Raw genomic sequence first — 15,900 nt, 5'->3', positions numbered from 1 at the left:
TGAAAGAAAAGACTGAGGGAGTGTGTTTGTCAAAAGCACAGAGGCCAAATATGTAATTTAGTTTGCAATGCTCTGTGAAGAATTTTACAGAGCCTGCGAGTGTAACCATAAAGCAGTGATTTTACTTCACATTGTAGCTCCCAAGTGGTCCTTTCTAAATAAGGTTTATCTTCTGGTTATTTATCATTAGGTATTCCTAGTGTGTAATGAGGAGAAAAATATCACAATAAGTTAATAATCTAATGAAGGCAGATTCATCTCTGCATACCAAAAAATCTTGAAAAGAAATGGAAGATTAACAGAGGACAGTGATGAAGGAGACAAGATTTAAAATTAATCTAAAAATGCAACAGTCAGTGTCTCATAATGGTGGACTTGTCCCTGTCCCTGAGGTCTTCGTGGCTGCTTGTGAACTTTGTCCATCTTCTCACATGGAGATATACTGGTGTTAGGTCCTCTCTCAATTCTAATAGCTCTTAAACTTTATGGTCTCACAAACCAGTTGTGTCCTTATATACTCCTGAGGATCTCTACTGGCTTGTACTGACTTGGATTGTAAGCACTAGTGTTTGGTGGGATATTTAAAACAGAAGACTAGTAAGGCTGCTGTGATAACATGGGCAGCAGCACATGCCTCGTGGTATCAGGAAAACACCCTCAACTGTCATGTGGGAGGGATAAAACCACTGAAAGGCAACTGATCTCCTAGCACTGTGAAGACCATTTGCCTTTGAGGGTTCTCTGCAAAAGTCTCAACACAGACCACTACCCCCCAAGAATTACCAAGTACACTTTATCTTCATGTTTTCATCTGGGGCACCAGCACCTCTCCATAATAGAAGATATGTTTTAAGAACCAGGGAGCAAGTCCACAAAGCAGCCAAGGCTCTCTGTCTTGTTGAGTCTTGGTTTCCGCCATGATAGCGAAGAACACACACTGCCCCCTTTCCCTTGACCATGGCTTTCATATGCTGAACTAGTTTGATTAGTATGCTTCATTTTTTATTGCTATTGCTTCTGTCTTTGCTGTTGGTGTTGCTTTCTGGAATTATGAAAAGTCATTCCACAAAATGCCTCACACTTTTAATACTATGAATCATATGGATATATAGTGTTGTGTTTTTCAGCAATTTAATAACTTGATGTCTCAAAGGTTCTCATGTGAATTAAGGATCTTAGCAACAAAATGAAAAGGACAGTCTGTAGATCCACAGTGAACAATGCATTCACAGTAACCACACTGCATACATTCTTTTTGGGTTCTGTCTGCTCTGAGTGGAATTCTATACATGATTGTTTTCAGACATTTTATTATGCATAATTTGAAAAAAATCTTCATATATGAGTTCTCATGAGCTTCCCACTGAATGGCAGAACTATTCACAATACAGTAGAGCTCAAATTCATTAGTACACTAAATAAAGAAATAATCACTCTTTTAAAATATATTAGACAACTTAATTTCTGGTTAACTTATATATCATTTTCTCCCAAGCTGTTCATTTATTTCTGTATTTGTCCAGCTTTAGTTTTGATTTTGACTGACAGTACTTTTATTAGTTATTGGCTAAAATACCATCATCAGCCTTATATATCATATGTTTGTATCTCTAAGGATGCATGAGTTAATCAAGTTTTTGATCCATGTTCATTCAGGCCAAGCCATGCAGAACACTGAAAAGCTAATGGCTCCTAGCATCATCAGTAATTGTTCTTATTGGTCATAAGCTTAGTTAAATGCTATTTCATTTAAGTAAAGTTAAGACATCCTATTGACTCAGGGACACATATATGTATGAGAAAATGGCATGGCAGCAAAGGCTGTTTGTTGTTCATGTTTTACATACTGTTCAGGACAGTGTTTTTAAAAAACAGAGTTGGGAGATATTTACAACTATCACATCATAAATTAATATAGCTGGATAGTTACTGCTCATTATGGCATTCTGAAGACAAGGTTACTATGATTTAACATTTATTTTGAATCAGTCTTGGGAAGAAAAATAACAAAAGCTTTAGCTATAACAAGTCAAGTAGCACATGCTTAGGTAATGAAATAGCTTCCTATTTAATATTTTTTCCAGACTGATTTAGACTTATTTAGTGTTGTTTCAGTCCCCTTTGAGTGGGGATTAGGAGACTCAAGGGCATGATGCCAGGTTCAATTTAGCATTAGCTAGTTCACAGCTATTCTAGCTAATGAAGTCATTGATTGAATAATCACAAGGGACTCCCCAAATCTGATGTGCTTTGGCTAATTAGATGGATGTATCCAAGAGCACTACATATCTGTGTGCTGTTTCTAGACCAAGAGCATTCACACTGGATACTATTGCACTGCACAGTAGACCACTATGCTGGCTAAACTTTTGACCTCCATACTCACTCCTTTCAATTCCTCTATTGACAAGGAGGCCTGGCACTTGTGAGATCTGGCAGAAGTGCGGGTGGGGTGAGGTGGGGAATTTAGGAAAGGAGCAAGGAGATTAGGTTTATCAGTACTATATTCCTGATGCTTGACTCTGCTTCTACCAGTTCTAGTAAGTTCCTTCAGGTTCAAGGGTGGTGACAGCTTCTGTCAGTTTGTTACTAATTCCCGGGAGTTCCAGCATGTGCTGACTCCTCCTTTAATCTCACCCATCTCTTTGTAAATAGCCTCTTAATTAAACTGCTTTTAGTTAACCTTCTTTGAATAGAATCTCTATCCTGTCTGACCCATAACTGACAGACATATGGGGAACACCTGACATTTTAATCTTCAGATCCTTTCAACACTTGACATCAGCAATGCATTGATATCCCCAATCATAGTTATGCGTCCAATATTTTCAATTTTTCTTCTGAATTTTATACTGTGACTTTAGTCTCAAAGGGCTTCTGAAATTGTTACGAGCAGATTTCTTTGCTGAGTAACATCATTTCCCACATGGCTATGGCTCACAAGCCTTTGGCACAAAAATTTGGTGCTGCCTTCATCATCTGAATATATATATATATATATATATATATATATATATCTCCCAAATTAGAAAACAGTCAAATAGCAATCAACATTCCAGAGGACAAGTAAGTTGTAATATATTTTTACAATATAACTCTATTTAGTACTGAAAGAATTAAAGTAGTGTTCTGTAACAGAATGAACAAACCTCACAGTTACAATTCAAAGCAGATACTATGTGAGTGCACTTGTATGCAATGCAGAAAAGCAAACACAGGTCTGAAGAGCAGCTAGCTGCCTTGCTAGCAAGCAGTTTGCTTTGGTGACCTTTCCTTTCTTTAAAGCTGGATGCCAGAGCTTAGGAGAAAATCTTAGCTATCTTGAATCAGACTACTCAGTCCATTATAGAAATTATGTAATCGTCCTTAAAACACAAGTACAAAATGTATCTGCAATGACTGGAGTGTTTAACTGCCCTGTAAGGCATAAAAATAAGGGTGGGGCCATTTGTGGATGATTTTTCAGCATGCACTTCAAGAGAAGGAAAGCCTTCAGCAGAGCTTCTTTTAGTGTCCTTTAAATCTAAGAGAGCTTCTCAACTGAGAAGGTAAGGGTGGCTACTTGTTCAACTATTTCATTTTGTTGTTTGGTTTCTGAAAACCTTTTTTCTATTTCCATCTTTCTTGCTGTTTTTTTATTTAGCTTGTTTGTAATTATTTTTAGTTAAGCGTGCACATGTATGTCTCCTAGTGAAAATGCATACATGTGAGTGAAGGTTCCTAAGGAGTCGAAAAGACAGAATCAGGTTTCCCTAGCACTGGGGTTAGAGTGGGCTGTAAGCTGCCTCATGTGGTGCTGAGAGACAAACTCAGGTCCTTTGCAAAAGCTGCATGCACAGTAAACCACTTAGTTATCTCTACAGACTTTGTTTGGCTCTTAAGATTTCCCAAAAATAAATATGACATTCCTATATTTTTAGTAGTGAAGTTTAGATTTCCACCAAATACAAGTTTTATTGTGAAACATTCTTGTTTTGTAAATAGTGCATAATTTTCTCATTGGCGTCAACACTTCCCAGAGGCATGGCTCCTGGGTATCCTTATTTATGTTTTTAATTTTGTGAATTATTATCAGCGAATGTGAACTTTTTCTCTAATGTCTTTATTTCCTCTCTGATCCTTCATGCCAAAATTTCCTGGTTAGATATTTTTATAATCACATGACAAAAGTTGGAATTATATTAAATATGTCGATTTTTCAAATATTTTCTTATTTGCTATTTATTAATTGAGACAGAGACTCATCTAATCCATCTGGCCTCAAACTCACTCAGTAGTCTTGACTCTCTGATTCTCCTGTCTCTATATACCAAGGATTGAGATTCAGATGTGCATTATCCTGGGGGATTGAACACTAGGTTCTGAGCCTGCTACCTAAGCAGTCTGCTAATGCAATCACTTCCACAGCCTCTGCTTATCACTTGTTAAGTAACATCTACTTTTCTTGCACTCTTTCTTTTATCATTCAATCTAAGTGTGCACTGATGAGGGCAACTTAATACTTTATTGCTTTTATTTTTGAGATTATGATGACATCATTTACCTCCAAATCCTCCCATATAACTCTTCATGCTCTTTCAAATTCATGGCCTGTGTTTTCATTAATTAACATTACATGCATACATATATATTCCAAAATATAACCTGCTTAGTCTATATACTGTTACCAGTATGTAAGTTTTCAGGGCTGATCATTGAGTTTTGAATTTTTGTCTTATCACCCAGAACCTATGCTGTTGTACTTCTTTCCTGTGGAGTCTTCCGTTCATCCGATCTTCATAAGGGAAAACAGCTTTGATACCTCACTCCCCTCTTTAAAATCCTGACTATGTCTTTAGTAGTAATTTCTATTCTACCTTACAGTATGCTTCATTTTACTCTGCATTCACTGCAACTGCTGGCATAGTATTGTTTACTCCTTTAATTTCTATTTATCTCACTGATCTTGCTTCATGTAAAGATAATATAACAATTTTAGCTCTGTTTACCACGTCTGAATTATTGATATTTTTTTAGAAGATAATTCAGTGTGCTTAAAGAAAGAGTGAAGTTGATATAATGGGGCTTAAATCTTCTGTTTTAATTCACTTATCTCTTATTTTTCTCTTTTATTTATTCATTTCTACTTTCTATTTATTAAAGGCCAACCTTTTTTCTAAAACTAACGATCAAATATTCTGCTCTATTATAGGAAAAGGAGACACCTAATCCCTGCTCCCCTCTGAGTAAGAGGACACACTGTGCTGTGTGCTGCTTTCTGTACTCTCCCATATACTGCGTGCATTTCAAGTACTGATTAACCACACTTTGATACCATAATTCCATCAAAAGCCGTGGGAATTGTATATTTTAAAATACAAACATGGAGACCAATTATAGTGTCAACTCTGCATCTTATTTTGTGAGTATAAATGCAGGAATTTTCTCTGAACATGTCTAGGTAAGCACAATGACTATCTAAAATAATAGTGGCATGACACATGCTATAGAGAAATGATAGTATAGAGAAAGCAATATGTAAATTAAATTATTTAAAAAACAACTATGGTATCTTTTTCTTGTGTGTTCCTTTTTTATGACAAACCTTGATGTGCAGTCAAGAAAATGTAATTTTTTAAATGCTTCATTGATTTTTTGATGCTGGCATTACCAAGATAATGCGAGTTTTGATACTGTGATAGCATCATTTGTGAAATTTTGCTAAAAGAAGTCCACAGAAATTTACTAATAAAGGGTTGGTTCATTCCAATGTATGCACTCTTTATTTATAAGCTTCAATTGTTCTAGGTGAAAAATGTAACTATATATGAATAACTCTTTAAATACCATACCAATAACACAATTTAAATATAGAAATGTAAAGTTGTTGCATATTGCTTTGGCATAGTACAGAGTAGTTAAGAATGATTATACTATATGGAAAACCAATTTTGTTATATAATTGGGGTCATGAAGATCTCTCCCAGCAATGATCCATTGGAACAATTAATTTTAAGGCAATTGTTGTGTTTGTTAAACAAATACGTAAGTTCACAAACTATGTCAAGAAGCTGAAGCTTGGGTGAAAAACTGCTGACTTGGAGACTATGTAACCTAAGGGCCATGATGGAATTGCTGAGAGTGAAGAAAGATAAAGATATTATGAAGCTTTTATTACATATGGCCTGTGGGGTAGTTTGAGAAATGTCTCTGTATCTGACATTTGTTTTCCAGTTGGTGTCACTGTTTGGGGAGGCTTAGAGCAGGAAGACTTCTGGAAGGAGTTATGTCACTGGGGCAGGCCGTGAGAGTATATACCCTTCCCCAATTCTAGTTTGCCCTCTGTATTTCCTGGTGTGATACAAAATGGGATCAGAGAGCTTCCCACTATGCTTGCCTGCTGCCACGCATTCCTCACCATGGACTACCACCCCACAACCCTAAGCCAAAATAAACTCTTACATATGTTGCCTTTGGTTGTGGTGTTTTATCCAAGAACAATAAGCAACTAGAATAACCTGTACTGATGCTATGTTTTAAAAAGTCACTGTACTCTTATTTTAGTTTAGTTCCCTTGTGTGTGGTTCCTGAGTTTGGGGGTGTAGCTCAGTTTGTAGAGAGCTTGCCTAGTATGAACTTTCCATTCCAGAGTGTGGAGACATGCCTGTAGTCCCAGTATCCCAGAGACAGAGGAGTTAGAATCAGAGGTTCAAAGTCATCCTTGATTCCATACATAGTGAGTGAGAAGACAGTCTGGGCCACATGAGACTACCTTAAGAAAAAAAGAAATGCCAAGACCCCAAACCAACTACTGTTTGACCTACTTTCGCTTGTGGAGTAATCCTGTGGGTCAAGTATTCCTGACTCCTGCAGAGAGCGAATACAGGAGTCCACCAGCTCAAGGCCTGTAGTAAGTTCATCTTCGATGTCTTTTTGACCATCTGAAAGGAGATGTAAAACAGTAAACATGATAGAGTAATATGGAAGCTGTAAGTCAGCAGTTCTCAATCTGTGGGTTATGACCCCTTTGGGGGACTCAAAGGGCACTTTCACAGGGGTTGCATGTCACCTGCATTTCAGATATTTACATTATGATTCACAACAGAAGCAAAATTACAGTTACGAAGTAGCAACAAAACAATTTTATGGTTGGGAGTTGCCACAACATGATGAGCTGTATTAAAGGGTTGCAGCAATAGGAAGGTTGAGAACCACTACTTTAGGTTATTATTTAACAATCAAATACTACATCTATTAGACAACACCTTTGCAGGCCATGACATCAAGCAGAAAAGCAATTGTTAATTATGTGTATCCTTGGAGAAGATACAGTTATCATAAAACTAAGAGAAGTTAACCCCCTCACCCCAAATCATGAGCTATCATAATAACTTCACTTAATTCTTACTGTATTTTTAAATTCACTTTTAGAAATCTACAGTTCATAAGAAAATTAATCAGTATAGGTACATGTAGAAGAAGTGAGATTCCTTCAAGTGGCCATACTTTACCTTGTGTCTGCCAATGAAACTGCTCTCCTGCTGAACTGCAAGAAAGAGAACACACAGCTGTAATGAACTGATTAGCAAAGAAAGGACTCTATACACAAGACACAGGGACCTCAGAGCATGAAAGCTGGCTTCCTGGAACTTACCCTATGTCTACACAAAGGGAAAGGGTCCCGTTGAGATAGAATCTTAATTTTAATGCATTTGACTTATATCATTCTTTGCTTCACTGATAATTTCATGCTACAAATGGACATTGTTCAGTAATTTTCATAAATATAGCTTATCTTTTTTTCACAAATCCAATCTATTGAACAATAGTTTATGGGTAATTCAGGTTTACTTAACTTTGGTTATTTTAAAACACAAACCTGCATAGTACTAGATATTTTAATGAAGCCTAATAAAATATATATATATATATATATATATATATATATAACCCCTTATATTTAAAACAAGATAAAAATAACATTTTGCCTTTACTTCAGTGTTTCATATGAATCCTTCTTTCTAGTTGATTGTGTGGCTTAAACAATGTGACTTAAAAATCATAATGTATTACCACCAACTGAATGTAGATTTAGAACATTCTCTCCTAACAGTGTATCTTCTAAATGTGATCCAGCTAGTTGCTCATGTCTATCTGTCAGTCTGTCTCTCTGCCTGTCTATGTCAGTGACATTTCAGGGTAGGCACACATAGATGACCGATTTATTTTGCATGACTTATTAACCATAAAATAGACAAATGCATTTGAAATTTCTGATTGTGAACAACTTCCATTGTACATTCTTCTAATGGTACCACCATTTTCTGTCAATAACTGACCAGAAATAGGGCTATGGGAGGAAGACAGCATTTTGAGAATGGTTTTGTACATGTATTTCACCAGATCTTTGCCTTGATCAAGCAGCTTCTATGAATGGCTCATCAGTCCCTTAACAGTAAGTGGATTTTAGACCCTTAATTTGTACCTTGGAGGCAGCTTCTGAATACATTTATGTGGGAAAGGGGAATTCTGGTATAAATCAACACTCAGAAAAGCCATGATTGATGTAAATGAGAACAAGAATGGTCCCTTTAGAAACGAATGACTATTATAGGGTGTCTTACTCCTGAGCCAACTCGTATTAGCAAAATGGAAAAGATTTTTACAATGCTGAGAGTTAAAGACAGATCTGACACATGAAAAGGTAACTACAAATTCATTTCCATGAAGCTAATACATGCATTAAAGAGATATAGCATTATACAAAAGCTATTTCTAACCTCTAAGTTCAACCCTTACCATAGGACTGCAATACACAAGTCAATATTTTTAAAATGAAAAGGCAGCTTCCCTTAGTAGGTAACATAGAATATGAGGCAGTTCCTTATTAAAATTAAAGAATCACCATGGTGCATCTTAACCACAGCCATCATGGCTATCCTATTCCTTTAGAATACTATTTATCAAGCATTTGCTGTCATGGTTTAAATATTATATATCAATATCATTGGACTTTTTCAGAAACTGCTCTACAACTTGGGTATATTGATTCTGAGTAATTCTAAATGCATATTATTTATATCATAATCATCTGTAGCACTTCTTAAGTATATAGGTGATTCCCCACCAGAAACCTAAAAGCTCAGAAAATATGTAGGCTTGGCTGAGTGTCTACTGTAAGCAATAGTTCTACAGTCCTTAAGTGATATGAATGTCAGAATTACTAGGTAAGAAGACATTCATTGTTGGTTTAGTGCTGATTCAAGCTTTGTTATTCTGAATATTAAGACTGGACAAACTTTAAGGGTGGCATAACCTTAAAGTGTGTATGCCATCAATTTATAATAATAGAAAACATTCCCAAACTGCAGTGGGATGAACAGTGGCTTTTCCCCAAACTCTAGATCAAAGTCCTGAAAGTTGTGCACGATAAATTATTTACACAGAGGGTTTTGAGGATGTATTACCAGTTAACTGTCTTCAGTCAGGTCTTCTACAGTGGGTATTTAAATGCAATATCCTTATAAGAGACTGAAGAGGACCTACCGGGACATGAAGATGGCCAGGTAAAAACGGGGGCAAAAACTGGGGTAACTCAGGCACAAGCAAGTGGAAGCCACACAATCAGGATGAAGTTTGAGGAGAGGAACTTCCTCTTCTATCTTGTAAGGAATAGTCACCTAGCTGACACAATGGCTTCAAACTTCTCCCTCCAAAACCGTGAGAATAAATGTGGGTTGTTGTAAGCCAGGCAGATGTAATGATGTCATGGTAGCCTCAGAGAACTCTAATATTACTTTTTTTTTTTTTGCTGATACAATGAAATAATCGCTACTATTTCCACACTATAGCAAGTGGAAAGCAATCCAGGTATTGGTACTAAGACGTAGTATACAACAGGTCCTTGGTATTTCTCAACACTTACCCATCTTTTTCTTCCCTTTAACAGCAGAACTGAGAGATGTTAAGGAATGTGACCACGTAGGTACTAAGAGTCTCATCAAGCCTTTGAACTAACTTGGCCAATGCCACATGCCAAATCCTCATTCACAATTCAAAGTCACTCACTGGGGTGTGGAAGTTAGATGCTTCTTAAGCTTCCTGGGTCTGAAGCCCTTGGGGTCATCAGTGACCTGTTGTCTCCCTGTGGGACACTGGGATGCACAAAGCCCCAAGGGAAGAAGAGCAGGGTGTCATTTCCTGCAGAAGCACGGAAGGGCAGGCATGAGTTCTCTAAATTTTCTATCAGCGTAAGCCCTGGATTTAGATGGATCCATGAGAAGCGAAACTTCTGCCACCCTCACAGAACACAGGTGAGAATCAGGTGTTGTGGTGTGGAAACTCTGAAGTTGAAGATTGATTCTGTAGAAGTCACATCACACTAACCACTACAGAAATGTGCTATTGTTGGTGTTTTCAGGTAGTTCTTCCCTTTTGACTAACCCCTTTTAGAGGATGGGGTTGGATAGAAATTGCCCAAGACAATCCCAGCACAAAGAAGGTGGGGCCCCTGCTTTTGCTCATTTTTGGGGGGTCTGTCTGTTCCTCTATGATAATAGGGTCACTGCACACCACCATATGACCACATAGTTATTCTTTGTTTCATCTCTTTCTAAAGTGTTTTAGTTTTATGATGTCACAGAAATGAGAAAGAACATTTTATTATTATCATTTCTATTACAATAGAAAAGAAAAAAACCACTATTGATGGTAATAGAGAAATGTCCTCTCAGAAAAAAGTCATATTCCTTTGGGGCAGACAAAGAGCATTAATCACTTCAGTGGCTTCCTTGATTTCTTTCACATAGCTAAAACACATTAGTGCTAAGACAGATCACAGAGTGCAAACATCCCCAGAGGAACCTGGTTTGAATTTTGTTTCCTTAAGTGCATACTTTTCTTTCTCTGCTCCGGGATTCCATGTAATTTGCATGTTTTAGGTGCTTGATTCCTCCCCTTAAGAAGTGCTATAACGTAGACCCATCTTAAAAAAACAAAACCCTTCAAACAAAATGCCCAAGTAGTCATTAAATGATCAAGGACCAGGCCCTGCGTCTCAGATATTCTCATATCCAGAGTTAGGGATTACCTGCAGTACATTTTGTAAATAGGTTTAGTACAATGGAAAAATCCATCTGTAGAAAGACATAATTCATTGTTGTAGACTATTAATTTAAGGTATATTACTTTTGTTTGTGCTCTGGAACATTTGCTTAATGATGCAAAGATGTGTTTGATTAAATAAAATTCACTTGTGGTCAGGAGGCTGGGTCAGCATAGCTGACAGGAAATTGTAGAGAGAAGCCAGGTGGAGAAGGGTTTGTTTATAAGGAGGGGTGAGAATGATCACGAAGACTTCTTGGGAGACGTAAGGAGATGAGTGAGGTAAGCTGCTTGCTATTCAGCCTCTCTAGGAAGCAGGGTTCTACCTCAGCCTTTGAATCTTGAGTTCTTTACTGGGACAGAGATTTAAATAAGTTTCCTTAGTAACTTTGAAAGAGTCGGTGCCTGAGGGAACAGAATTCCCTCAGGTTTCAGTGTTTGTGGTCTAGCCTAACCACTTCTGGCAGCAGAGGAGCTGCAGTTGCTGTATAGTTTAAAATACCGAAATGTTAAAAAATATCATTTTCTCCTCCATGTCACATGTGAGGAAAATGACAGAATCGCTTCTGAAAAATAATGAAGTAGAGGACATTGGAACATTTCTAGCTAGCAGCCAATAACTTCCATGTTCTGCGGGCATGAAGTGTGTGAGTGGTGAGACTAGTTTAGATGGAAGAATCACCTTAACCCTCCTTCAAGGTGGTTTCCACCATTGCCTTTTCTGATGATCATCTCACCCACCTACAGGCCATTTCTAATAAAGAATATATATGAAAGTTCAGAGAGGCTTTCTTAACGTCAGGAAAAGACACAGAGTAACCCATTACTACTGATACTTTCTCTCTGATGGACCTGCTCTAATATATTTTCCTTTGTGACTTCCAGATGCCTGAAGCATCAGTCTCTACCCTGAACCCTGTGAGGCATTATTGCTCCCAACTTCATTCAAAATGAAATAAAGGGTTCAGAACTAAACTAGGAAGCTTTTGTTAAGTTTGCTTTGAAGCTGAGCATAGCACCTAAAACATAGGCTAGCCAAAGCGCCTGTAAAAAATAAATTGCTTCCAAACTAATGTTTGATTCTACCCTACAGGAACAAAGATCCTCATATTGATGGCATCTGTGTGTCTTAACCCTGGCTCTAACAGAAAAATAGCTTTTCATAGTTAATTTTGCATGCAGTACCTCACACTTGTAGGCAGTGACTGAAAAATAAAATGGCCTTAGTTAAAAGTCTTTAGATATGTGGGATTGATATGTGTGTAGTGAAAATGACAAGAAATTGGTCTGTTTTGTGTGTGGCACTTTGCTATGGCCACTTCGGCTTTTTTGTATGTTCCTTCTGTTTCCTAGTTTGTTGGGGTGAATATCTTTTTTTACCCTTTGGTTACTGCCTGTGGCTTCTGTCCCTGAAATAGCCCCAGCAGAACATCACAGTCACGTGTAGATTTGAGGATACAGAAGAAGGGAGACATTAGCAGATTCCACTGACTTTCACTGTATTTTGCTACTTGAATGTTCCCAAAGGCTCATGTGTTAGAGATGTAGTCCCAAGCAGATATTATGGAAAGACTGTGGCATTCTTGAGAGATGGTGTGTGTGTCTCTCTCTCTCTCTCTCTCTCTGTGTGTGTGTGTGTGTGTGTGTGTGTGTGTTAAGTCATTGAAGATGATCCCAAACAGGGATTGTGGGCTCTGGCCTCTTCCTGTTTTTTGTATGACTAGTGTGGCAAGGAGTTTGCCTTGCTACGTTTTCTCATTGTGATATGCTCAGTAATGAATTCAACCAGTCATTGACAGAAACCTGCAAAACTGGATGCTCAAATAAGCATTTTAATCTTTGTATGTTAGTTATCTCAGGTATTCTGTTAGAGTGATGGAAAGTGGATTTACATAAGTACCAACAGGATAGGGATGTCTATAGTCAAATGCACAGAGAAGGGAGGTACTGTATCAAGAGTCTTGTTCAAGGATTTTGTGTGAGAATCGATGGGGCTTTTGGCATGTCTGCTGTCTAACCCACAGCAGCAAAGGAAAGAATGGTTTCTGATACACAGTGGGTAATGACTCTCAAGTGATTAAGCTGCCTTAAAGAAGGAGTCACAGTCTTGAAATACAAAACTAGAGGAGAATAGATCAATGATAACCAAGTATTAATCATAGGTGGGATACAGGATGACTGAGACTTGCCATGCTGTAATGGTTCTGTACTGACATTTGTGGTGGTACATTCTCATAGAACTAAGAACACATACAAATCTCTCTCTCTCTCTCTCTCTCTCTCTCTCTCTCTCTCTCTCTCTCTCTCTCTCTCTCTCTCACACACACACACACACACACACACACACACACACAGAGTAGGGAGAGGTGGAGAGTGGAGAGAGAAGTACATTAAAAATAGAAAATTGTGGATTATACCAATGCCTTACATGTTACATTGTAGAGGGAACCAGGCAAAGTTGCAAGTGAACTTCCTGTGTAAAGTGTCTTGTATTTTCATGCACCCGTAACTATACACAAATAAAAACTGAGACAAAAGTGAAGTATGGTTTGACGATGCTTCATTTTCTTCCCCCTGAGTTGCTTTTTCTGTATACAAGATGCTGTTTGATTTTTCTCCCATGTAATATAAACTAGAATGCAATGATGGCTGGAGATACTTGGATAATGACAGAGAAAGGAAGAGAGAAAAGATGAAGGGGAAAAGGGGTGTTGTTCACTTGTGATTATCCTTTTGTTCTTTCTTATCAGAGTTGACTGGACCTACCCAGGCTCATTGATGCTTTGTTCTGCGAATTAGGTGTTATCTCTGCAACATAATATACCAATCACACTGCCAATCAGGTGCAAGAACTAAGCTGTCATTGGTGAAAAGCTCCTGTGTCATACCTCAGATTCCCTGCTCATCAGGACCCAAAATAACTTTCCATCATCCTCCTAGGATTTCAGGGAAAATTTAAAGTGATATTTTGGTTTCATGTATTGGAGCAGAATGCAAGCTGTAGTGCACATGCTGCTTTAAATCCAGAAGATCTCACATAATACAATGCATTGCGGCTCTACCAACATTTATTAAAGATGGGCTGTTGCCTGGTAGATATTCTCCTGTTCTTCCCACAGATTTGCAGGTCACTGAAGAGCCCATTTTTCTGCATGTCTCACAAACCACTATCTGCATGCCTGGAAACTGTCCCCCTTGATTAATTACATATGTCCATTGCTTTCCATATATACCATACTAAAAATTAAAGTCACACATTTAAAACTACTCCCCAATATTTAGTATAGGAGATCTGGAATTGAAAGATTAGATCAGACTCTTTATCTTTTGCAGGTACAAACCAGCTGTTTGTTCTGAACTACTATGCTCATGAAGGAATGAAGATTTGAGTAAGCATTTTTGCTAAACCACATGGAGGCTTTGCAAAACGTGTCAAACCTTTTACAGAGCCGCAAATTAAAACGTTTTAAGATATTTAAAACACCTCTCTATTTGAGAGCATTTCTGCTTATTTTCCATTATCAATATCCTTTGATGCCCATACTCCTAATTGTCATAGCTGGAATTTTGTGTTGTCTCCTGTGCAGTGGTACAGGGAGCTCTGTACCCACAGGATAGGAGTGACTCTATATTCAGGAGAGGACCAGGTATGTGGTCCTCTATGCACACTCCACAGGGTGGCTTCCTACTGTCCAGCTTATTCATGTGCAGATGGTCCCTACTGGAGCTATGAATGAGACCTAGGGCATATCCAAAGTCTGTATATGGCTTTAAGTACAGAGTAAACAAGAGTGCCAACAGGTCCACAAGGCCAGGCTTTGCCTCTGAATCAGAACTGACTCTGGGTAAAGAAGACAAGATCTTCCCAGAATTATGAACTACCAAGGAGTTATGTCTCTTACTCTTCCCTTGTCAGCCAACACCCAAGACAAAATGATGACTGGGGTTGTGGTGGGGAGGGAAGTCACAGTAGCCACAGCTGGACCTCATTTTGGACTTCTTTGATTCTTGGGTAAGAGTCAGATGCTGAACACGTGCATGTCAGTGCACAGTGGGACAAAACAAGGGGCAGCTTTGTGCAGTGTTTCCACTGAAGCTGGAGAAGCCCAATGCCCACACATGCACAGGCAACAAACCATGTAGTCTGGGATTACGGTGCTGTTTCACTGGAGCCAACCACTCTGGAGTAGAACAGTATAAACAATAAGTAAAATCTATGCTTATAATGCTAAATTCTTATTTTTCTTTCCCTGTTTTTCTCTGACTTCTCACTTCTAGGATTTTAAAGACATGCCATCACACCTTATTTTTTAAATGTGGGTTCTGAAGGATGGATGCTCATATTCTTGTGTTTGCAAGGTAAGTGTGCTACCAAGTCCCTGAAATACCTTCAGTAGCATCTTTCTCCAAGCCTTTTGCATACTATATCTTACATATGGACTGGACTTTGTCAATTATGACCACATGGCGTGTGACTGATCCATGGTATGACAACTAAATGACATGAATTTCTGAGGGGCAGAGCACTAACATAACTTCATGCCTCTTTTCACTTTCACTGCACCTAGCTGCATCTCCTCCTCAGGCTGGTAGTGATTCGACTCCAATCAGTTATACACAGCATCATTGTAATTGATATCCTAAAGCAGAATCAAATAAATCAACCTCAGCTCATAAGCTGCCAGAGATTGTCCACTGATGTGAGAGCAAACCCCAGCTCTTCTGAAGAGCCCTGGTAGGTCTGTGGAGACACTCCGACCTGCCCTGAGGACCTCATCTCAGATGGCTGCTTCCGGTATGTATGATTCAGTTAGGTAT

General features: G+C 38.2%; 1 protein-coding gene across 2 annotated transcripts in view; it reads right to left on the bottom strand.

The window, feature by feature from the left end:
• The window catches only part of Ctnnd2 (catenin delta 2), a 654,324-nt gene that overhangs the window by 389,140 nt on the left and 249,284 nt on the right, over positions 1-15,900 (bottom strand). The window contains exons 3-4 of one of the 2 annotated variants that reach the window (XM_035439156.1): positions 7,491-7,525; positions 6,804-6,920 (exon numbers count right to left, since the gene is read on the bottom strand). In XM_035439156.1, coding sequence (XP_035295047.1) covers positions 6,804-6,920; positions 7,491-7,525 — 152 coding nt within the window. Of the gene's footprint in view, positions 1-6,803; positions 6,921-7,490; positions 7,526-15,900 lie in introns of those variants that run through there. The other variant, XM_035439157.1, reaches the window with a different exon arrangement.

This window comes from Cricetulus griseus, chromosome 2 (assembly GCF_003668045.3).
Source record: "Cricetulus griseus strain 17A/GY chromosome 2, alternate assembly CriGri-PICRH-1.0, whole genome shotgun sequence".
Lineage (NCBI taxonomy): Eukaryota > Metazoa > Chordata > Mammalia > Rodentia > Cricetidae > Cricetulus > Cricetulus griseus.
This window is presented reverse-complemented; position numbering and strand designations above follow the sequence as displayed.